General features: G+C 37.6%; 1 protein-coding gene across 1 annotated transcript in view; it reads left to right on the top strand.

Annotated features, from left to right (window-relative positions):
• The window catches only part of MIER3 (MIER family member 3), a 28,969-nt gene extending 5,893 nt beyond the window's left edge, over window positions 1–23,076 (top strand). The window contains exons 3-13 of the mRNA XM_019518256.1: window positions 2,973–3,118; window positions 5,484–5,618; window positions 7,121–7,241; window positions 8,603–8,688; window positions 8,888–8,960; window positions 12,760–12,911; window positions 13,348–13,429; window positions 17,106–17,200; window positions 18,510–18,637; window positions 18,817–18,962; window positions 19,070–23,076. Coding sequence (XP_019373801.1) covers window positions 2,973–3,118; window positions 5,484–5,618; window positions 7,121–7,241; window positions 8,603–8,688; window positions 8,888–8,960; window positions 12,760–12,911; window positions 13,348–13,429; window positions 17,106–17,200; window positions 18,510–18,637; window positions 18,817–18,962; window positions 19,070–19,527 — 1,622 coding nt within the window. The 3' untranslated portion in view covers window positions 19,528–23,076. The remainder of the gene's footprint in view (window positions 1–2,972; window positions 3,119–5,483; window positions 5,619–7,120; window positions 7,242–8,602; window positions 8,689–8,887; window positions 8,961–12,759; window positions 12,912–13,347; window positions 13,430–17,105; window positions 17,201–18,509; window positions 18,638–18,816; window positions 18,963–19,069) is intronic.
• The last annotated feature ends 1,217 nt before the right edge of the window (window positions 23,077–24,293 follow it).

Genomic DNA, 24,293 nt, shown 5'->3' on the forward strand with positions numbered 1-24,293 from the left:
TAATTTTCCTTCAGAAGTGGCCTTTTGAACCTGAGCTCCTAGACCGGAGGGAGGGACATTTCCCCCCTCTTTGCTACAGGCCTGTAAAACATCCCCCTTTCAACTACGTGCTTAAAAGTTTCTGAGGGTAGGTTGAAAACGTGTGAACACACTGCTTAACCTGCGGCCGGGCACCTCAACAGCCCCAGCCCTTCCAAGCAGCGGCAGCCTGAGCTTACACCGCTTCACGTGAGGCTGTTGTTCCTTTGATCGCTTTTCTTGCAAAGTTAAGTTTTGTTCTTAAATTAATAAGATCCCAAGCCTAAAAGCTTCAGTAGCCAAATCCAAGATGGCATCAGATATAAGGCCAGATTCTGTACATAGAAAATTTTATAATGTTGGCATTTTCCATGTATAGGATCAGGGTATTGAGGGTCATCTTAAATTGGTCCCACATGCGGCTGTTTTCAGCAGCAGGGAGCCAGGGACCAGGCTTCTGCCCTTGGCTCTTCCCCACACCCCTTGCCTGTTTCTGATCTCTGCCCACACCCCCCACCAGCCACTTTCTTTTTGAGTGGCTGTAGCTCCAGGGCATTTAGTGGCATCAGGCCCAGCCAAGCATAAGCAGTGGCAGCAGCTCCAGGCCCTGCCTGGCAGTGTTGGTATCAAGGTTGGAGCCAGAGCCCTTGTTAAGCAGTTGGGGACCGGGGGGTGGCAGGGAACAGGCTGCACAGTCTCCCTTGTGCTCCCCCTAAGTCACACGTCTCCAGTCACCCCCGCGTGTGACCCCACCGCGCAGTCTTCCCCACACCCCCCCTGCTGCGAGCCCCCTCCCCTGCTGCACAAGCCACCCCAGCCCAAGGCAGGCAGTGGCTTGGCTCTGGCTTTGACCTCAGGGCCAAAGTTGGAGCTGAGCTGCCACCTGGCCTTGGCCAATAGTCTAATCTAAGACCGGGCTTCCCCCATGTTAATTGGGGGGAGCCTCATCTTAGATTCAAGTAAATATAGTATTTTGTTTCTGCTTTATAATCTTTCTCTAATTAGCTCAAACAACATAGAATATTTTTGCTATAGTAATATAATGTTGATTCTACCTGAACTATCTTTAATTAAACTAGGTACTGTAATTAAACTAGATACTGCAATTTGAATAATGTTTATTTCATATCTGAGTAAAATACCTTGTGTTGTATATTCCTTATGTGAATAAAGTTAATGTTTTTTGTTTTTTTTTTATTTAAAGTCTGCAAGGGGAATACACTTCCCACTTTAGCTATGTGAACTAGTAGAAAATAGCAACTGGCAGGGGTAGTTTTTAGAATATATAATATGTGATTTCAGATGCAATAACTTCATGTAAGATGGCTCTTTATCTTAATGGTTCTTTAGAAGCTTTGGGATCAGGATCTCGTATGTAACCAAAAAGAATTCATATATATGCAGTTAAAAGGATGTTAACTGGTTTTAGGTACTATAGAGCTTTTTAGCACTCTGTAAGAACTGTTTTGATAGGAAACTTTCATTGGATGCTTTTTAACCAAAACTGTTGTTAGTTTGAAATGTTTTCTTGCAGTTTTGTGAATTTGGACAATGTTGTTCTAGAGAGAACTGGAAAATGAAAACTGCTACTTCTTATTTTCATTATTGGTGATAGCAAAGAACTATAGTTTGTCCTTTTTCTTGAAAAGAAATTAGATGCTTTAAAAATCTGAAATGTTCATAAGGAAGGGAAGGTGCTTGAAGGCAGTGGTCTCAGGATACTAATTTTAAAGGATAATAGTAGTAAGGGGGTAGTTGGCTTTTTGCATAACAAAAATCAAGGAACAATATGGATATTTTCATTAAACTTAAAGTCCTCTCATGGAAATCATTTTCTAACAAACATTACTTTTCTCTTCCTTGATGTCTGACATTGCAACATAATGGTAGTATATGGGAACCTGGAAGTGAAATTGGTAGAAATGAATGAGAATGAAAGGAGATGGTCTCTTTGCATTCTCAGACCTAAAAGAATGCCTTAATTACTTTTTTGAAAAGTTAATTAGACTATTAATATTTTTGTTTCGGTTTTCTATGGTTAAGAACATGAGAATTCGTTTCTTAAAAATGCTTTAAATCAAAAGGTGTCCTTTCAAATATTATGGTAGAAGTGAATTAAGATCACATAGCTGCAATACACAGAATGTTCTGAAGAAATTAATATAGGACTGTATATGTAGTTTTTTGCTGTCTTTCTTGGATCTTTCCTTTATGATATTTTGCCATTAGAATTCCTTAAGTCTTCCTCCATTCTGAACAAACGACCCTGAATGCAGTGAAGTATCCCCTTCATGGCACTAAATTCTGAAATAAGCAAAACTCTGCTTTTGCTTTTAGTAAAAATGTGATTAACTTAAGAGTTTAAACACTGCACTAGTTCTAAAGGGTTTCAACCTTTTTTTTGCATTTGTGGACCCCTAACAAATTTTGAATGGAGGTGTGGACCCCTTTGAATTGTAAGAGTGGGTATTCACATACTTTTGACTGATCATAATCATCTGTGGACTGCCGGGAGGTGCCTGCAGACCACAGGTTGAAAACCACTGTTTTAAGAGATGTTAGTCTGCAGGCTATGCAAAAATATACTTAGGGCATCAAATCTAAAACCTTATGTCAGGACTACATTTTACACTATGGTGCTCATTTTAAGTATATATCAGATACTTTTTCTGATGTATAAAAAAGTATGCACTTAAAACCAGACTTTCTGTAACAGACCTCTCTTCAGTGTCACTTTTTTCAGTGTAATTTTGTATCAAGTTGTCTAAACTGTAAGATGCAAAATTGCATCTGCAAGTTACAGGTATAAAATTGGATTTCCAGTTAAACAACTCCTTCCTCACCCTTCTCGTAGGAAGTGTTGACAACACACACACTCACTCTCTCACTCTCTTTAATTGTTAGAAAAATTTTGTGTGGCACTACAGCATTCATTTTTTTTTCTTTACTTATAGTTGGCTCTTTATCTTCTGAGGATCATGATTTTGACCCCACTGCTGAAATGTTGGTACATGATTATGATGATGAGAGAACCCTTGAAGAGGAAGAAATGATGGAGGAGGGCAAAAACTTCAGTTCTGAAATTGAAGATTTAGAAAAGGTGGGGAGTGACTTGCCTCTTTCTCTAAACACAGCTATCCTAGCCTTGCTTTAACACATGCAGAGAACACTGTATCTCTTCTTTGTAGTTGCCTTGTTTTAATGGAATTGAAATACCTTTGCATCCAACTTGAAAGTCCAGTAAGAATAAATTTATTCGTCTTTAGTGAAGCTGAAGTTAAAACAGGGTTGAATTGAAGGATGTGATTTGCTAAGTTAACTAGAAAAAAGTTAATATAACTGTAGTGGGTTCCCCACCCCACCCCACCCCCACCCCTTCCCTACTCTGGAAGAAAAATTACTGACCATTAGAACATACTTGTTTTGGGTCTCTGGTACCTAAAGCCACTGCCTATCAATTCTGTTTGTGGAAGTAGAAAAATATTTGTTGTTATAAAATATCATTTTTTAATAATTGGCTTTGAGTTTTAAATAATGGTAAAACACAACGTTAATGATTTGATTTATTCCAGGGCCCCAGCTTCATTATTTTGATCACTTAGTGTTTTTTTTCCCATAATCTTGGGAAAATTTAGTGGGTCAGAATTAATTGATGATGTCAGTAGCGGCTGTGAGTCAGAAAATTAGTATAAGTGAGCTTAACTTGTACCATTCTGATATCATGTGGGTGTCCAAAATAAGTAACTTGCTGCTTGGCTTCTCCTACTCTATTTTATACTCTCAGGATAATTGTTTTTTCTTTTTTCACCCCTTTTTCCATCCTTCTCTGTCACTTCTTTACACACCCACTAAATGTCAAACTGATGCCAGTTACATTTCTGTTTGTCCCAGTTAGATTTGTATTCGGACAACTGTAGAACTTAGGCCAGATACTTATGGATGTGGACCTGCTAACACCAGCTCTAAAGTTGGCAGTGTAATTTAATGCATGTTTTCTATATGTAGGAATGACTGTGTGCAAACTGGTAGGTTTCTATGCCTCTGTCCTTGACAAACAACTGTTTTCTGTGCTGGGTTGTAAACATTCAGTTATAGGTTGGAAATAACTTGTTTTTCACAACTAGCCATAAGTAATTATTATGCCACAGAATGATCTAATTTCTAGTAGTTTGGAAGAAAAAGAATTCAAAACCAAGAAACTTAGTGTTGTTATTGCACAAACTCTCAAAACTGTCAACATACGAGGGCATGTGTATAACTTGCCCTTTGTGAGAAGTCTTTGCAGGACAACATGGAGAGGGTCCAGAGGAGGGCCACTCATATGATCAGGGGCAGCAGGGCAGGCCTTATGAGGAGAGGCTACGGGACCTGAACCTGTTCAGCCTCCACAAGAGAAGGCTGAGGGGGGATCTAGTGGCCTGTTACAAACTAGTCAGGGGGGATCAGCAGGCACTGGGGAAGTCCCTGTTCCCCCAAGCACTGCCAGGAGTGACCAGGAATAATGGTCACAAGCTGGTAGAGGGTAGATTTAGGCTAGATATCAGGAGGCGCTACTTCACGGTCAGGGCGGCTAGGATCTGGAACCAACTTCCAAGAGAAGTGGTGCTGGCTCCTACCCTGGGGATCTTTAAGAGGAGGTTGGATGACCACCTTGCTGGGGTCGTTTGACCCCAGTAGTCTTTCCTGCCATGGCAGGGGGTCGGACTAGATGATCTGCTCAGGTCCCTTCCGACCCTAGAAACTATGAAACTATGAGACAGAGGCTTTAGATGGCTACAAGAAAAACATCATTTAATCAGTATGCAAGTTCAATAAGAACAGTTTAAAAAGGTGTGTATAAATGCTTGAAAATACCATAAGACTTCTGTCGTCATGAATCAGGCAACTAATAAAATGGGAGTTGCTGTTTTATTAACTCCAGTAGAAAGTACAGCCTGGTGACATTGCTGATGTAGAATTTCTTCCCCAGCTTTAAATCAGCCTGCCTTACTCAGTTTTATCTTGTTTATTACTCTCCCTTTCTTCTTGCTCCTCCCCTCTATGGAAGAAAAAATCCACAGACAGAAAATGAAAGAGTTAGCATAAAATGTATTCATGGGGCAGAAGAAATAAAATTAAAAATTGTGTACGTTTGCTGCTGTTTGTTATATGTCCAGTTGCAGCTGTGATGATTATTTTTTGGCGTGATACATGTTTTCATTTTGACAACATGATTATCTTCTGATTAAGAACTGTGCCTACAGACATTATTGGGAATTAATTTTGGCTTTATGTCCAGAAGGGTTCTAAATACTTCACTAACCAGACTTTCTAAAGAAAGTGGATTGGGATAGCACAGGTCTTTGTACTTAGCTATTCTAACTTTTATTTGAAAGTCAGCTTCACAGAATTATTGAGTCATAAATAGAGAAGTGTTCAACAGGTATTTGCTAGTGTTGAAACAATTCATCCTTTTTCTTGATTAGGAAGGAAACATGCCTTTAGAAGACTTATTGGCATTCTATGGCTATGAACCTACAATTCCAGTTATAGCAGGTTCCAGCGCAGATAGTTCTCCAAGTGAACTTGCGGATGAACTACCAGATATGACTTTAGACAAAGTAAGTTGGAAACCATTTTTCTCTAAGAAAATTCAAAATTAGAAACCTGCATAACTAACCTTTGACTTTCCTCCCCTCCTTATAATAGAAAAGTAGAAGACATGAATTATTTTGCAAACAGAATAATAAATGTTAGTGTTTTTAAATCATCTTAATGGACAGTGAGGATCTGATTCTGAGTTTATTTACTATTTCTGTTTTTATTAATGAGTATACAAAAATAGTGAAAATGATTAGTGCTACACCAGTATTTGAGAGTAGAACACCCCTGTTTGAATCACTGAAATATATTAAAGGCTCAAGTAGGCTTTGTTTTAAACATTTTCTTTATGGAAAATCCCAAACAATTTTTTTTAGTGCATAGAAAGCTGGAGCATATATATGTGATTTCAAATATGTACAATATAGCACATGATGGACATGCAGTGATTCTGAAAACTTGCTTCTCAGTGCTGTGGAGCATTCCTTTCAACTGGGTATGCTTTGAGAAGTATTTAACTTGTGGGAGGCAAGCAATTAAACTTTCATCTGTATAATGATTGTATGTATTATGTACCTAGTATGAAACCTGAAACTTGAACATTTTAGAGAGTGACTATTGCAGTCTTTTTCTCAGTTCTCCTGAGCTTTTAAACCAACTGATGTTGGGTTTAAGATGTGTGGGGCTAGAAATGGTTCCATTTGTATGATAAAATCTCCAGAGAAAAGGAAGTCCCAATTTTTTATTTTCTGTAATCTAGCCTAACCAACTCATCAGATGGCATATAAGAGTGTTCCTGCATGTTAGTTTCAGTGGGATGCCAGTCATTCAGTGCTGTGGCTACAAAAATTTTGGTCTGGCTTGCTTCCCAGTACACACTCTCTCTGCAACTTTTTCCTTTCTAACCTCTCCTTGGAGACACTCGTATGCAGCTACAAAAAGATGTTCTTTTTCCTCATTTGTCAGAGGAAAGCTACATGCTGCCCTGCATTTTGAGGGGAAAATCCTTCTGAAAAAGTATGGTTGTGGCCTATTTAATTTTTTCCCCAGAGTTTCAAAGAACATCAAGACCAGAGGTCAGCCTATAGTAGTGCCAGTGGAGTTGTTACGTAAGGAACAGAGAAGATGGTCCAAAAAGCCAGGCTGGTTCTGTAAGGCTCCTGCAGTTTTGGAAGCAGTTCACTGGCCTTTTCCCCTGGGACATCTCCTTCCCTTGCAGTACCTTAGGGTGGGTTTCCGAGAGGCAGTCCTCACAGAGCCTTACTCCCATGAGTTTATTTTAGTGGAAGGAGGAGGATGAAGAATTTTATATAACCACTCACTCCAGAACTCAGTACTTGATTATATATTGCAAAAGCCAGTTCACCATCAGTATGTTTATAGAAATACTAACCAAAAACACTGTGTTGATTTCTGTAATCTAAAATCTAAAGACTGAAGGTTTTTCCCCCTAGTTGCCAGTTCCTGAGGCTTACTTGCCTACATACAGTACCAATTTTTTTTCTTTTTTTAAATAATATAGGAGGAAATTGCCAAAGACCTCTTGTCGGGTGATGATGAAGAAACACAGTCTTCTGCTGATGACTTGACACCATCAGTTACTTCACATGAAGCAACCGACTTCTTTCCTCGACCATTAAGATGTAGGAAAACCAGTGTTTATTATAGTACTGTCCCAAGCATGCATTCTAAGTACTGTATAGACCTAAAGAAAGACTGCTAAATTTCATAAGTACTGCAGTCTTTGAGGTGCTGAGCACTATTCATTGACTTCAGTAGGAGTTGGGGAGCATTGGTGCTTTGCTGGATGTTGTACATGGGTGTCATTTTTTCATAACGCTATTGATACTGCTCTATAGAATCTGATGTATTTATATTGTGTAAGTGTGATTGCACCCAAAAAAAAGTGAATTTGAGGAAATGCCTCCCTCCTTATATACTAGTGAGTGGCATGAGTTAACTTCTCTAAATGCTGGAATCCTCTATTTAAAGAGTCATTACTAATATTATTTCAATCTTGTTTGTGTTTATTAGCCAAGGCAGGGATCCCTAATTAAGTGGCTGGGAGCTGTGGACTGCACATCCCAGGGGACATAGTGCTAAGCCCTTGTCCCTCAGGCTGCATCCGCCCCATCCACTCACAGTCCGTTGCATTGTGTAGGTGGCTGTTGCACTGCTGTGCAGGTTCCCCCAGTGCTATAGGCTATATTGACCCATTCTGGGGCAAGAGCACAAAGTGAAAGCTGGGGGTGGAGGGCAGGAGAGCCTAAAGACCCCAGCTGCAGCAGCAGTCAAAACAGTGAGAGCAGGGGCTGCATTTTAACTGCCAGTTGGACAGTCTTGAGCTAGGGTACAAGTGACCCCTTAACTTAGCCTGACACACAGAGAGGGAGCTGTTTCCTCCATTACATTATTTCCCTCAACATGTGTCTATTTTCCACTGTGCTTTATGGAAGGAGCCTGACTTTGAAGCTGGGATTGTGTGGGAACTAAGTCTGGGGATATGATACAGCCACATAACAACCTGCCTTTCCATAACACAGTCTGAGTAACTTCTGAACTTCATAAAGACACTAGAATAAAACAGTGGCCTTCAACATGACTTTGCTTGTGGTTAACTGGGGGTTAAAATTTAGCCTCAGTATTTTCCTGTTCTTTACCAGACTTTCTGTAAGTGCAATGCCTTTATTTAAACAAATTGATAAAGAAAAATGATCTCATTCCCTCTTGTCAATTGGCAGTATATCTCTAATGGTCTTAGTTGCAGTGATTAATAAATGTGTATTGTAGAATTAAAACAAGTTAAAGAATATAGATATTTTTATGCTGCAGTTTCATAGAAACACAAATTAAGAACAGTCTGTTGACCATCATCTATAAATAAAAGCAGATGCTCTTGTTGTAGGATAAAATAAAGCAGATGTAATAGAATTTATTGTAATTCAACATGCAAACTGTAAACCAGTGCTAAATAAAGCTTCTTTTTATATGTTTGTATATAAAGCAAACACTACCTGTGATGGAGATAAGGAATCAGATGGTGAAGATGTAGAGGCAGATGCTGGTAATTCATCTGAAGATTTGAGGAAGGTAATGGAGAGCAATATCTGTTTACATATGACAAATCTTAATGGACTTCAAATTTGAACAGTGAAGTTTTCTTACAATTAAGATTTTATCCAGGTTCTTTATTTATGCCTTATCTTGTGCATCATTAATACTGTATAGTAGATAAAGATGTCATATCTTTGAATACATTCATTTTTAACTCTATTTTCTAACTGTTCAGGAAATAATGGTTGGTTCACAGTATCAGGCTGAAATCCCACCTTACCTGGGGAAGTACAACGATAATGAAAATGGTAAGTTATTTTACATGTTTTGCTACTCAACAGTGCAGAAGTAATTAAATAAAAATGTTTAAAGTCTCAAAAATTGTAAGATAGCAGGCTACATTCAAAAACAAAAATAAGAACTAAAATAATTTTCAGAAATGTTATGATAAAAGTGTCTTTTGAGTCCACTAAGAACTTTTTGGTATAAAGTTCTCAAAAAAGAAGAAAAATGAATCAATTTTATGCTTGAAGGATCTAATAACATTTCTGAATGATTTGTATTATCAGAACTAGTAAAGCCTGAGATCATGTCATTTAGAGTTAACTTTGAGGCTTTCAGAAAGAGCCTGTCAACTGCTCTTGTATGCCAGAAACTTTTCAGTCGTAATCAAATAGTATTTTTATTGTTTTCATGTAGTCATAGCTTTGTGGGATGCAAAAAAATCAGTCAAACAAAGCAATACATTCTGTTCTAAATGTGCTATACAAGTTTCATTTTCTAGTCCTGAGTATTCTTGGCAAGGTTCTGTGACCATGATTATAAAACATGCTTTTCTTTGTCTGTCTTGCATGATGCTGCCTGTACCTAAAACTGAGGTTAAGCATGATTACAGTAGGAAGAACATGAATGAATAAAAAGCAATCAATTGATTGTTTTAACTACCCTATCCTGCTGAATAGTGAGGATGAAAACAGCTGTAGTAGGGGAAAAAACCCTCAAACACCATCCTATCCAGGAGCTGATAGGGGGAAATATCAATTAAATGCACAGTGTGTGTATATATGCATATACACTTGCATCTCCTGTAGCATTTCAAGATTCGTTGGAACTGCTTGTATTCAATCCATAAAATTTTTTTATCAGAAAATGAACACATCAAGCTTTGTACTAGCATTCATACTTCATTCAAAAGCCTGAGTTTGTAAATAAGGCTAAGAATTGAGGGCTCTGTTTCCTTTAGCAGTTCTGCATCGAGGTTTCTGGTTCTTTAAGTAAAGTATATCCATTATCCTACTATACCCCATCTAGACCTGATCAAGAGAATGGGGTGCAACCAAAGCTAATAAATAGAGGAAGCAGAAAAGGAATTGGCTATCTGTAGGGTTTTTTTGAGGAGGCAGTTAAATGGATGAGAGGTCCCTGGGTTTCTTTGAAAAGGCTGAGAACTGAAAGAGGTCTGCTTGTGGGCTTTCTTGAAACAGAGTTGAGACTGGGGAAAAATGAAGTTTACGCTAGTAGAAAGGTTGACCTGGTGGCTTCTCGGCAAGTAAGGTGAGAGTCGGATCAGCAAAAGGGCTTACCTGCTGACTTCTCTGAGCTGAAAAGCTAGAGCCAGATATCCTCAGGTGTTCTCTCAGGCTATGTGTTAAATGATTCAAAGCAGTGCCATTCAGACCTAGCCAAGCTAGCCCTGTATGTTCTGGCTTCACAACTAAAAACAGCATAGCTCTGGTCCTGGGCTAGTTAGCCCTGCCAATATGGTTATGCTGTTTCTTATTTCGAGATGAAGAGCCAGCTTGGGTATCTTTGTGCAGCGCTGTGGTGTGTGCTGGATGTGCTTGGGGTAGACATACCCCGAGGTTTTTACCACCTGACCAGTCCACGAGAAAAGAGGCAACTCGCAGATGGAGACCCTGAGGAATTTCAGCTGAGAAGAGCAGGCCAGCACTCCAGTGGGAAGTGCTGGTGTGGTGTAGGTTATCAAGGGGACTGACAAAGAGCTGCAGTAGCAGATGTATGTTAGTTGAAATATTATTCCTAGAGTGATGAATTGACTGTCAGCCCAAGTAAGGGTGATTCTTTATTTGTTTTAACTTTATTTATTAATTAATCCAACCTATTAAATAACAAATTAAACACTTAAAGATATTGAATCGCCTAAAATATAGGTAAAGATAAGGGCTCTACCACAGGCTTATGAGGGTATAATGACAGCATATGTAGACTGCACATGGCCATATAGTTCTAGCCGTAGGAGTTGTGCCAGAAGGTTATGCTCTAAATTAAGTCTCATAATGAAGCTTTATAAAAGCAGCTCCTAACTGGCACCTTTTGAGGTGATAGTAATGGTTTATTCTTTCCCCACACTTGCTGAAGGTCACTTCCTACAGGGCTATGGGTTCCTGCTAGACCAGGGATGTCAAACTCATTTGGACCCCATGGGCCAGATGTGTGGGCCATGGACTGGCCTACATGCTGGATGAACAACATGCTGCCAGCCCTGCAGGCCAGGTCAGACTCAGATTTTGCCCCTCTGCCCCTACATGCCATATCCAGTGCCCATTTGGTCTGACTGGTTCAGGACTGTCAGTGGTGCAGTCCTAGACCAGCCACAGCAGGCTTCATAGGCATTGGCTCCAGCACGCAAGGGGAAAGGGGGGGAGTAGGGCTAGCTTTGGGGGCCAGATGACATGGCTCTGTGGATCAAATCATTAACACCCCTGTGCTAAACTGTACTAGCCTTTATCATTTCTTTGACTGTCTTGAATTAGCCACCTGCTTTAATTCTGCATTGCTTTCAGACTGGACACGTCTACATGAGACATTACTGTGGAGTAGGCTAAATAGTGTGCAGTAAGTGTCTCAGCATCTACATGTACAAGGCTGTTAAGCTAGAGTAAACTAATAAACTCTGCATCTGGGTAGTATTCATAAAAACGAGTCCTAGCCTACTGCAAAGTTTCTTACTTTGCAGTGCACATGTAGACGCTAACCCAGCTGGCTAGGGCATGAGGATGCTTCAGTGTGTTCCATCCCAGCTCAGTGTGCTGTAATCCCAGGCGCACGTTCAAATGGTGCACCCAGGAGCAATACACTGGAGTTTATTGCTTCAAAATAATTGCACATGTAGAGCTGCCTTGAGAGAGTTTAAAATGTTATGTCAAACATGCCTGTTTATGAAGTTAAATTTTTGAAGAGTAGGCAGTCTGAGATTTAAATGTTAATGAATACTTCTTGCCAACTGAGTCAATTTAATGTTTCTCATATTTTCTGATATACTATGTTAAGTCACTTAAACTGCACGGTTACTTTTTCCAGTTTGCTTTGAATTAAGGAGTATCAAACCACAACTTCATTTCTTAAAGAATATGTTAAAAAAAAAAAATAAAAAAATCTGAGACTAGTAAATGACTAGAGCCAGAAATCACAATATTAGCATTTAGATCAGTCACTCTAATAATACATACCAGTTTTGAGTTGAAATTGACCGATTAGGAACATAGGTTATTCAGTGTATGCAAGGTTTGAACTAAAAATAAACACAAGTATGTTTGTTGCACATTTGTAGGGTTATTCGTCTCCATGTTACCAAGGATTGTGTTTTGAATCTAAGCAAGTAAAGATATGAATATCCCTTGAGTATTTGCAAAAACACTCAACTTCATGGAAACCTAATGTACATAAACGTTTAGATTTTAAATTCTGTAAATCCTTTTTTTCATAAATCTGACTTTTCCCTTGTTCCAGTGTAATCCTAATTCATTTGCTGTTGAGACATGTTGCAAGGCCCCTCTTAATTGTGGCTGTTGAGGAAAATTTGGATTTGATAATGGTATCTGTGCCTGGGCCCTCATATTGTCATAGTGTTTGATTTGACTAGTGCCATTTTGTTTACTGTCTTTAGGGAAGGTACTGATTTTTAATGTTAGGCTTCTGAAAAGTTGGTCAGACCAGTTTGCATGAGGTGATGGTGTGGTCCACAATGTCAGATATAGCAAGCTGGATGCTTCCTTCCCCTTCCCATCCTCCCCGACCCCTCCTGGTGTTAAATTTTAGTATACAGTAGGTTTTGATATTTCTCTCAATGGATTTTCCTCTAAACAGCATATGAAAATGAAGACCACTTACTTTGGAGACCAGATGTGATTTTGGAGAGTAAAGTGAAAGAATACCTTTTTGAGACCTCTTTAAGAACTGGAAATGAAAAAATGATTGGCAGAATTCATGAAGGAATACAGACACGGGACAATGAACAAGTAAGTGGTACATTCTAGTCACTTGTAGGACATTGCTTCCTACCTAGTGTTCTCTTTGTACACTAGTCAAACATTTATCTTTCTCCTGGGAAATACAAGTAAGGCATGGCCTTGCCAGCAGTTAAACTGCTGCTGACCTGTAAGTACTAGTAACCTGGCGGCAGGACTAGGCTGTATGATTGTGACAGTGTGCCTTTCTGATTAACAGGTTCTTAACTAACTATTCAGTTTCAGAAACTACTTCTAAGGATTGATATGATCTATTTTAACCTTATTTAAACAGTTTTGCTTTATTTAATTTTTAATTGCATTGTATATAAAGCTATGTTTAATGTTGCCATGAAACTGGATGACAGAGCTTGACACAATTGTGATTTGTTTACTCACAAGTTCTACATTACCTTTTTTAAAGAGAAATATTTGTTCAATCTCCTAGGCGCTGTATGAACTTCTGAAATGTAACCATAACATTAAAGAAGCAATTGAAAGGTATTGCTCAAATGGAAAAGCCTATCAAGGTAAAGCTACCTGATTTTTCAGAAATACTTGTGGTAATTTTTTTTTTTTTTGTCTCAAAGCTAATGTAGAAATATGTTGGACTAAATTCTTGTTCCCAGTTTCTTACCCTTTGCACTGCATGTCTGTAGTAGAGAGAGAGAATCTAGCTGGAACTGGCCAATTTAAATTTTCTGCTGTGTTACTTGGAACGTGCAGATCCAGCACCTAAAATCAATATCTTCCCCTTTTTTATTTTATCCTTTCCTCCCATTTTGGCGTTTTAGAAAAGGAAAAAAAAAAAGACCTGGGTTGCCAATGTGTGGGACAAAGTACAATTTAGTTTCCCTATGGCAGTTCTTGCTCGGCATATAGTCCTTTTTGGTAACATAACCAGTTACCTTGAGTTAAAGCAGCCTTTCACATACCCTAACATATATCAGTGTTCCTAGAATCAGGAAAACAGTCTGTGAGGTAGTCCTACCCTTTCTTGCAAGGAGTCAACACTATTACCAGTATAAGATACTTCCTTTGTGTAGCCATGTGAATCTGCATGTAGAGGTTTTTTCTTATGTTGAAAACTTTAATTTGCATTGTTTACTTCGCCAAGCTTTTTTTGCCTTTTTTAAAAAAATTAAATAGGCCTGATCTATGCACATAAACATAAATAGAAAGGCAAGGGCAAAGTTATGGGCTTGATCCTGCAAAGTGAACATCTTCCATGTGGTGCTGATATCTAATGCAGTTGCCATTGATGTGAAAGGGAATTGAAGGTACAGGGAGGAACCCAATAAGGTTTTTGCAATAGATGGGAGCATTTAAATTTTTTAGAAGGACCTATCCTGAGCATTTCTCTTTTTTTTGAAATGCAGATGAGGCTGTCTTGTTAGACTAAAGTTTTATGAGGTGATCTTTGGATGCTGCTAAGAATATTTTTTGGCTACTTTGGAATACCTTTCTGCTGAAACTAGCAAATGTGATACAGTAAGGATATTACACACCTCACTGCCTCTTTAATACCCAATTCTGTAATCATTGTGAGATTTTTGCAATTTCATTTGTTTTTAGCCTTTATTGTTCACTAAGTATTAGTTTCAAATGAAGATTATGCCACCATTTATTTCAATGAGACTCTAAATTTGAACGTTGGCTTTTGTCTTTATCATATTCATGTGGTAAGAAGGAAATGGGTGTTAATGTTGACTGAATAGTGGGAAGTTTTTGCTATATTTTGTGTTTACTGCATGTTTCTGTAAAGCTCTCATTAAAATTAATAAGAATGCTTGCAGGGTAGATTTCAGTGGGGCTTTAAAAAGGTGCTGGAGCTTGAGTTTACACAGGATACTTCCCTATCATTGAAAGTTGTCACCTGGATCAGGCTTTCTGTCGGCTCACTGGGTTAAAATATCAGGGATGGGTGGTAGTCATGGCATTATCAGTGAAATCAGCATCTCTAGAAATCGGTCTAACAGAATCCCAATTTGGTACCTAGCCAAACACAATATAAGAGGTAGCTGATTTGATCACCTTTTAACAAAAATTCCATATGAATCTGAAGATGATCAAATTTATTTGCTGTCAAAAGAGACTTTTTTTACTCTGTTACTTTGTAACTGAGTGATAAAGGACACTTAAAAACAATTGGAAAATTAATTCACGTACTCTGGGTTATATTTCAAAATTAATTTAGAAATACAGGTACTTGTTTGCCTGCTAGTAGCTCATCTTTTGGCAAATATTTGTATCCTGATTCAGTACACTTTAAGGTCAGTAATAACAAAACAAATGGTTACATCATAAAAAAAAAAAAAATAACAGCAAGCATTTTCTATTTATAGGAGTTGCTTTGTTTTGTGCTAGAATCTGACAAACGTGTGTGTATTGCTAAATAAAATCTGTCATATTTTGTCCTATTTAAATACATATAGATACTAAATCCAATATAGGGGTTGGGTGGTTTAGCCACCAACTTTGAAATTTTTGGCCCATGGTGTAGAATCCAGAAACCCGTGTAAAGTGCCTAGGTTCCCTATAGTTTGTATGTGACGTAGTGGATATTTCACAAGGCTGATCTAAAAACCTATATGCAGATGGAGGAGTAGCCCAAAGCTTAGCCAATAAAGAATGGCAAATCACCAGGGCAGATCTGAAAACTTGCCTCACAGGGGGCTCTTGCACTCAAGTCAGGGTTGTGAGCATGCTCCTTTATAAACTCAGAATCCAGAGCCCAAGATCCTCTTTTGAGAAACTGAGCTGGACACTTCTTCTGAAACAGCTAGAGGTGGTGGTGCTGGCAGAAGCAGCAGTGTCCACCTTTTATGTAATATCCTTGTGGCTAGAGCACTTACCTACCCATATCCTCAACCTCCCAAAATTAGCCTTAACCATAAGGCTGGAGTCCTTCCTCTTGAAAGCTAGCCAAAGTGCAGGCAAAAGTGCAAAATTCATAGGGCCAACAAGCAGTGCACAAAGAGGTGTCTGTCTGACTTCCCAACTGAGTGCTCCAACCACTGGCCTGTGAAGGCAGAATCCTGTGTTCTGGTGCCTGGTCCTAGGACTGTTTTGGTTATTTTAACATTTTACATGTAAAGAAAAACATTGGATAAAACACTGAACCTCCTGAGGCTGAGAGGAATATTGAACCCAGATCTCCTACTTCATAGGCAAGTGCTCTAACTGCTAGCTAATGTGTAAAAGGTGAGTGTCACTGCCACACCACCTCCTTCAGCCATGTGTGCTTGGTTGTTTTTTTTAAAAAACAAACAAAACAACAAAAAACCCAGCAATGAGCACTTAGCAAAGAGCCCAATCCTGTCTCTGGGTTCTGTGCTGCTCTGAAACTTGGAAGAATGCCTAGTTCCTGGATCCCAAGAAGGGTGGCACTGAGCTACACAGACTGAGCAGGGCTGGGCTGGTCCAGAAGCAGAATTCTTGCTGCCTAGAGAATTTTAAAGTCAGATAAGGAGAGGTGTCATGAGTTTACACACGTAGTAATGCTTCCTAAACAGGAAGTTTCTGGGGAGTATTTTTGTCTTGGGTAGATTTCAGGATGCCCAGACCAAGTTTTTAAAGTGGAAAGAGCAAGGGTGTTATACCATTCAAGTTGCATGGTCTCAAACCACCTGTGATAGTGCTAAGACACTATTTTTAGGAACACAATTCGGCTCTCAATCTGCAACCTTATAGAAACTAGATGTTTCCTCTGATACATTTTGGTGTGTTTGAAGAATGAATCTGAGGTGTCAGTTTAGTTTGAAGAGCTGAAAACTTTCTACAAAACTAAATACACAGAGAATTGACTCCTACCTCCTTTTTTGAAGGCCTTTATCTCTTGCCTTTAACCCACTGAAAACAGATCTTATTAAACCACTGCAGAAAAAATACTGATTTTTACATCCTGGAGATGTTTTTGAATGCATACAAAAAAGAAAAATCAAAGTGAATTAAATTTGTCTTCATCTTTCAGTGAAGAGCTGCATACGCAGAGTTCATCATTAATGGATGCAGTCTTCTAAAGGATAATACATTAACTAGGTGTTTCCATGTTAATAATAATAAACATTCTAAAGAACTGAGCCTTTCCCTTTTAAGAATTAGATTTTTGTGTGTTATCAGTAAAATTCTTATTCCATATCTAATAAAAAAAAATTGTCACTGAAAATAAGTGTGGTTTTTTTTCTGTTTTGGGGAATTCACCAGAAGAGATGACAGCGTGGACAGAAGAAGAATGCAGAAGCTTTGAACATGCACTCCTGATTTATGGGAAAGATTTTCATCTCATACAGAAAAACAAGGTAAGGTGTTATGCAGCTAAATGGGGAGCAGAGGGGAGTGGTAGATACCATTTCAAAATCTGGAAAGAAATGAAATTTGACAAAAGACTCGAGTAAAATAAACAGCAGTGCCTTACAGTCTGTTTGTCATTTGCATGCCAATTTTACTACAAACCTCAGTAAAAATCCAGCATTTGCAAGATAAGTCAACCTGTTAATCTCTGAAATAAACATGTATTCATATTGTTTTCATGTATAGTCTAATTTTGTTATGTGTTAAACTCTGCTTCTCCTAGCTTTTTCTGTGGTTGTGTTCTGCACTACCATGAGTCGTCTGGATTTGTTCTCAGGGCTTGACCAGGAAAATAATTTCACATATATGCTTAGCCTGTCCCTGCCATAGCCAGCAGGGGGTTGGAGTTCTGCAGCCACAGTGGATTAGCTACATAAGTCCTAGCAAGGCAGTGGAGTATTATTCTCTTGTCACATTAAGGAACATTGATCTAAACTGCTTCTGGAAGGAGATCCATCTACTCTACAAATGGAAGTATAGGAGCTGCTTTGTGGACAGAGAGAAATAATTTTAAAAAAGTGGTACAGTTCAAATACATTTAAATGCACATTTTTGAGAATCTAAATAATTGTATTTTCAATGTTTTGTTTTATTTTCTGATTAGCATATTGAGTTATTTCCTTAGGAAACTTGACTTTACTTACAGTAAGCCCAAGTTCTACAGTAGAACCTGGGAAGGGAAGTATTGACATGTATTGAAAAACTGATTTATTATTTATCCATTTGTGGTTGAAAGAACTTAAGGATTTATACTATTAGCAACTGACCCTTCTTGCATAAGGAAAACAGGAAGGTATCTGGAAACTTCAATCTTATGTACATATTGCATGTAGGCTCATGGACAAGAGTGATAAAATGGGTGTTCTGAACTGTCTTAGTATAACTCTTTTTTTCAATGCCTAGCTTTGCACATGCTCTCTCAATTCCTAAAAAAAAAAAAAAAAAAAAAAAAAAAAAAAAAAAAAAATATTCTATTTATACTGCTCTCTTTTTCTCTTAAGGTATGAACCTATATAGGGCTAGGGACTGAGGCATGCATTTCTACCTTTCTGTCTTTTACATATTTCATTAAAAAATGACCATACAGCAACTGAAAATACTATAAACTGCATTTTAGAGTGAATATGGTGGTAGAACCTCTTAATGGAACTACTGCAGCGATGTAACCAAAGAAAATGCAGAAGTAGGAAAAACAAAAATGTAATGCCAAAACTTAAATTTTCTACATTCATGTAAATTCTTTTTGCCCCATATTAGGTAAGAACTAGGACAGTTGCTGAATGTGTGGCATTCTACTACATGTGGAAGAAATCGGAACGTTACGATTACTTTGCTCAGCAGACAAGGTTTGGAAAGAAGAGGTACAACCATCATCCAGGGGTAACGTAAGTAGAGAGTTCTTAGAATATCTCTTTTCTTCAGAATATGGATTGGATTTTTTTTTTAATGAATCTGGAGTGGGAGAATGCAGCAGTGGCATTGTTAAGGAAATAAAATGTCTCCTTGTCACCATGCCACATTTTCATGTCAAACATCTGTTTTTAACCTAACAATGTCTTCCTAGGGACTACATGGATCGCTTGGTCGATGAAGCAGAAGCCCTTGGTGGTGCAGTACATTCTACAGCCTTAACTTCTAACAGCAGAACAGAGTCCATTCCTGATCAACAGCTAAGCATTCTGAATTCTATCACTGCCAATGACTTAACAGGTGAATTAGATTAAAAAATACCAAAGTTTTTAAAATAGCTTTTTGATGTAACTGTACATCATGGAAACAGATAATGTATTTAAATTTTGTTCCTTTTATTTTTTTAGCATTGACTAATAGCGTAGCTACAGTCTGCCACTCTACAGATGTGAACTGCTTGGATGATGCCTTTTCTCCTCTGGACAGCTTACCCCGAGCACCAGTTAATCATGTGCCTGTTGTAACAGAAGAGTTGCTTAACTTGCCCAGTAATGGCGAAAGTGATTGTTTTAATTTATTTGAGACTGGATTTTATCACTCAGAGCTAAACCCAATAAACATGTGCAGTGAGGAGTCGGAGAGACCTGCCAAGAGATTAAAAATGGGGATTGCGGTCCCTGAATCTTTTATGAATGATGTTTCTGTAAATAACCTTGGTGTGGACTTTGAGAATCACACACATCATATTACCAGTGCCAAAATGGCTGTCTCAGTGGCTGACTTTAGCAGTCTATCTGCAAACGAGACAAATGGCTTCATCAGCACCCACACTCTACACCAACATACTGCCCTTCACTCAGAATGATTCCAGCAGTGGACTACAAAAACAGTGGGTACTTTATGCAGTAGCAGTAAACTTGATGGAAACTATCAGGTTTGCTTAGTCTTTCACTGGAAGTTTGAACTTTATGACATCAGTGATGTCTTTGTATGTATAGAACTATATCTTGATTTATCAAGAGTAATTTCATTTTTCAATCCATAAATGTGGAAATGTCATATGATGTTCGGCAGAGTTTGGAACTAAGAGAACTCTGTGGTGCAGCTTTAAGCTCTGCTTCAATTTTTTTTCTTTTTTTAAAGCCTGTAGACAGAGTCCACCATCTCAAAACCAGCACAGAAGTTCTGAACTGATTGGAGTGGCTTTTTAGTCTAAGTTACTTTTGCCGTAACAGATGCAGTGGAATAACGATGTTTACAGGTACCAGTCCTGATTCCCTGCTCAATGTAGCATTTTTTTTTTTTTTAATAAAGGCAGGGATGGTTTCTTTAATTTAAACTGCACAAACATACAAGGATGTTTTTTAAATGGAACCTTCTCTCATGTGATACTAAACTAGAGCACTTCAGTTTACAAAACAGCAAGTTCATCTTGGTGGAAGCTAGCACAAGGGACTACATGAGCAAAGGATGAAGACACACACTTGGATGCTGTTGCAAAATTATAGGCCATGGCTACCTTACACAGAAGTAATTATACTGCCAGAAGGTGTCTGTGTACTTAAAACTTATTGGCTAAAGCAAATGAATTTTAGGGTATTACATTCTAATGGGGTTTTGTCCACAGCTTTAAAGAACATAATGTAATAAATAACACCAGTTATTGTGTATCCTAACTCTTTCCAGAGGCAGCTGATGTTGTATAAAGCCACCGTCTGCACAGCTTAGGATCTACCACTAAATGGTTTATGTTTTGGGACACACCTTAAATTGTTTGAAGCACTGCAGTTCAAAGTGTTACACTTGAGGGACTATCTAGATTTAATATAAAAATACAGTAGAACCTTGAAGTATGTATCTGAAAGCTTTCTTTGGCATGGATAACATTAATTTGTTTTGGCTGGTCATTGTCTCAAAATGGCACTTTGCCACTTTTCTCAAATAGAGTTGAGAAGTACAGTTGCATTCCATACTCCAAAGAATTGTTTTGTTTCATTAAAAAATTTTTGAAAATTTGATGAAACTTTAGTCAGAAACTTTGTGGATGGCCATCAAGGATTCTTGTAATACTTTTTCTTTCTTTTTTTTTAAAGTTATGATGCTATTCAAACAAACTAATATTGGCATGCAATATACTTCCAGAGTGTGCAACTTTCAGGTTAATTTTTGGTCAGTCCTGAGTTGTAGTAAAGTACAGCTGAATTGCAGTAGACTTGCCCCATATGCTTTTCTTTGCACTGTCCATGACACAGATTTAATTGCCACTAACTTTTTTTAATGATTTAAGTTTTGACTGCATTGTTGATATTTGTAGTATTTGCTTCAAGGTTATACTGAGTAACTAGGAAAGTAGTGACTTAAGTAGTATTTGAAAGGGAAGAGGGTATTTATTATGCATACTGTGAACTGCATTGACATCCTGAGTCTTGGATGCAGCGTATTGGGTTTTCTTTACAGCATTTTAATGAAGATTGCTTTAAAGTGTTTACGCAATAGCACATTTACTATAAAAATTAGTTTAGCACAGTGGACAAAAGTAGTTAGTGATAATTTGTTATCAATTCTTTAACTTATACATCTGAAGTGTATAATTCTAGTAAGTACACAGTAAATAACAGGTAGCCTTGGCCCTGTGTTGTACTCTGACATTTTTAGCCGAGTTGTCAGCTTCTTGTTGCTGTGTTTTGTGCTGAACTTTGTACCTTGTTTCTTTTGTTTATGAATCAACACATTTTATGTAATTTTGTAAAATACTGGCCATAATCTTTCATTGTTATACATTCAAGTTTAACTATGGGTTTACAGTGGCTGGTCTGTATAAAAATCATTACACAAAAGATGACTGAATGCTTATACCAGTTGCACTTAAATGAACATGCCCATTCTCACTAGCTGATGCAGTAATATATTCAGTTTATCTATGCATTGCTGGGATCTTAATATAGACAGAGAGTTGTCTAAAGTTTGGATTGTCAGCAAGTTGAATGGACACTTTAGTTATTTAATAAAGACTTTTGACCAAAATTCAGAAAATTGTATGAGAGAAAAATGAATTCCGGCTAGTCTGATAGATTTTTTTTTTTTTTTAAATGCTGATCTAATTTAGCCTCTTGGCTAGCTAGCTGGTATCGTTTACTTTTAATTCCTTGTTAAAATGAGGCAATAATTTGCAAGATTTTGTAAATATGTAAATTCTGCATATCTTTTTAGATATCTATTTCAATATTTTCTGACTACTTCTGTGTATAGTAACATTTTTGTGCATGCTTGATGTGACATTCATAAAATTTGTACCACTATGACTTTATCCATGTAAAATAGCTATTTATTGAATTTTTCTTTTAAAAGCTGGACTTACTTATTTTTCTCTCAGTTTAAACATTTTAAATGGAGAACTTGTTACTGTTTATTAAAAGAATTGCGTTTTGAGGGTCATGAAGATAACTGAATTACAAACACATGAAGAAGTTATTGCCTTGATTTTCAGATGGTGAAGCACAATTCTTATAACAAACTGTGATGAATTCTTTGTCCTTTGCCACATTTTTTTCTCTTCATACAAACAAACCAAAAATCCATAATGGGCAATTGCAGTGTTGGTAGATATTTTCTTCTTTTTCATGTACAGGGAATCTGAAGAGGATAGCTGATTCATTTAGAAGTGTAACTGGTGCTGTGGTTTATAGCAATACTTTTACTTTTGTTAGTCCATATGTCATCTTCTCATGCTAGATTTTTAAACGTTGAGTTTTCCTCTTGTCATGGTCAAACTGCTGAATTTACTTGAAGGATGTACAATACTGTTTGAAGAATACTAAATTATGTACAATTAGGTCAATGAATTGTGCAATTGTTTCCTGTTTTTAATTTTTAAAACTGAGGGTCAAAAATGTGTAAAAACTTCAGATCCAGTAGAACATAGTAATACTACTTAATTTTAACCAAAGTCTCTAGTGAGTATTTCAACTTTTGAATGTAAACTAATGGATAAACTGACCAATGGGGATGCTATTTGCCCAGAGCTACAAGCACATTGTCTGCAGACAGGAAACTAAATACCGTAATTTATAAATTAATGACAAGATTACGATGTGTTGTTTGTTTGTTTTTAATTCCTATTTTGCATTGGAAGGAGGAATATATTGCCAGTTGTTAAAAATGCAGTAGGTATCATTATGGTCCTCCTATCCTAATCAGCCAGTGATTCCAGTTGGAAATAAGTACCCTGTGCATAATGACATGAATTAGTGACAATCGGCACAAGTTTTAGTATCAGATGTTCAAGAGGAAGTTGCTATTGTTGCATTGGTTTTAATATTTGTACATAAACACTGATTTTTTTGAGCATTATTTTGTATTTGTTGTACTTTAATACCTGGTGTACAGTTCCAGAAATAAATGTCTGGAAACCTTTCTTTTTCTGTAAAATCATTCATGCATCTACAATACTATTGCTTAATATGTTCAGAACTCTTGTTTTGGTCTATATAGTTTAAATGGCTTCTAATAAGACACTACCACTTCATGTTATATAGGCAAGAGTGTATTGGAACAAGTTATAGCAGAGAGAAAAATGCAACAGGTTTTGCCTTGCATAACTCCATGACTTAATACAAAGATTTAGTTTCATTTTGAATGTTTCTGCAATAGCAATCAAATTGGATGCAGAATGCCCTTTTTTTTTTTCATCCTCCTCCTCATTGTGTAGATGTAGAAACAGAGACAACTGAAGTGATTTACCTAAAAACCCTGAGATCGCATCAGATGGAAATGGTTTTTTTTACTGCCATCTAGACCTATTTGCAGGCAGATCCAAGCTATTTAATTTCTTCTTCAGTGTTTATCTCCTTTTGAAGAAATAATTAATCCCAGTAGCAGTACAGTGCTGCTGAACTTCCAGTAACTTTTTAAAAAAGAAAAAAAAGATAGTACCTATGTTTAAGTAAATTAACAAATCCTTCACCTCTTGTGCAAGGACTTCTGGGTATTGAACCTAATACTGTACTGGTAGTTGTGTGGATAATCAGGCAAATATAACAAATGCCAATTTGACCAAACATCTGCCTCCTCACTCTTCCTAGGAAGCAGACATTTGGTCAAATTGGCATTTGTTACAATTTGCCTACTTGTCCACGCAACAGCCAGTATAGTATTTGGCTCAGTACAGAACTTCTTGCTGTAAATAGGTAAAGGTTTTGTTAATGTGGGGACTACACTTTTAAGGTAAATGTAACAGAATGGGGCAAGGCATGATGCAATTAAACTTGAACAATCATTGGTAACAGTTTATCAAATATTTGTTAGGGCTTTTTTACTAGGCCTACAAGAAACAAAAGATAAACCAGTGTAACGAGAATGTCATGGGTGACATAATTTCTTTAACAGGTTTAGGAAATACAGATTAGACTAAAGTACTGTAACATGGATACACAACTGCTTGGATCATGTTCAGCAAGTACTCGCTGATGGTTTAATGTCTAGGCGGAAGGAGGTATCAACTGGGGGTTCCCTGTGGGCCTGTCCTGGTTCTAGTATTGTTTAAAATACTCTTTAATGATTTAGACACAGCCTCAAGTTGATCTTTAGCCAATTTGTGGATGAGACCAAGCTGTGTGGAGTTTCAAACATTGG

This window comes from Gavialis gangeticus, unplaced genomic scaffold (assembly GCF_001723915.1).
Source record: "Gavialis gangeticus isolate Ggan-Ray unplaced genomic scaffold, GavGan_comp1, whole genome shotgun sequence".
In the NCBI taxonomy this organism is placed as follows: Eukaryota; Metazoa; Chordata; order Crocodylia; family Gavialidae; genus Gavialis; species Gavialis gangeticus.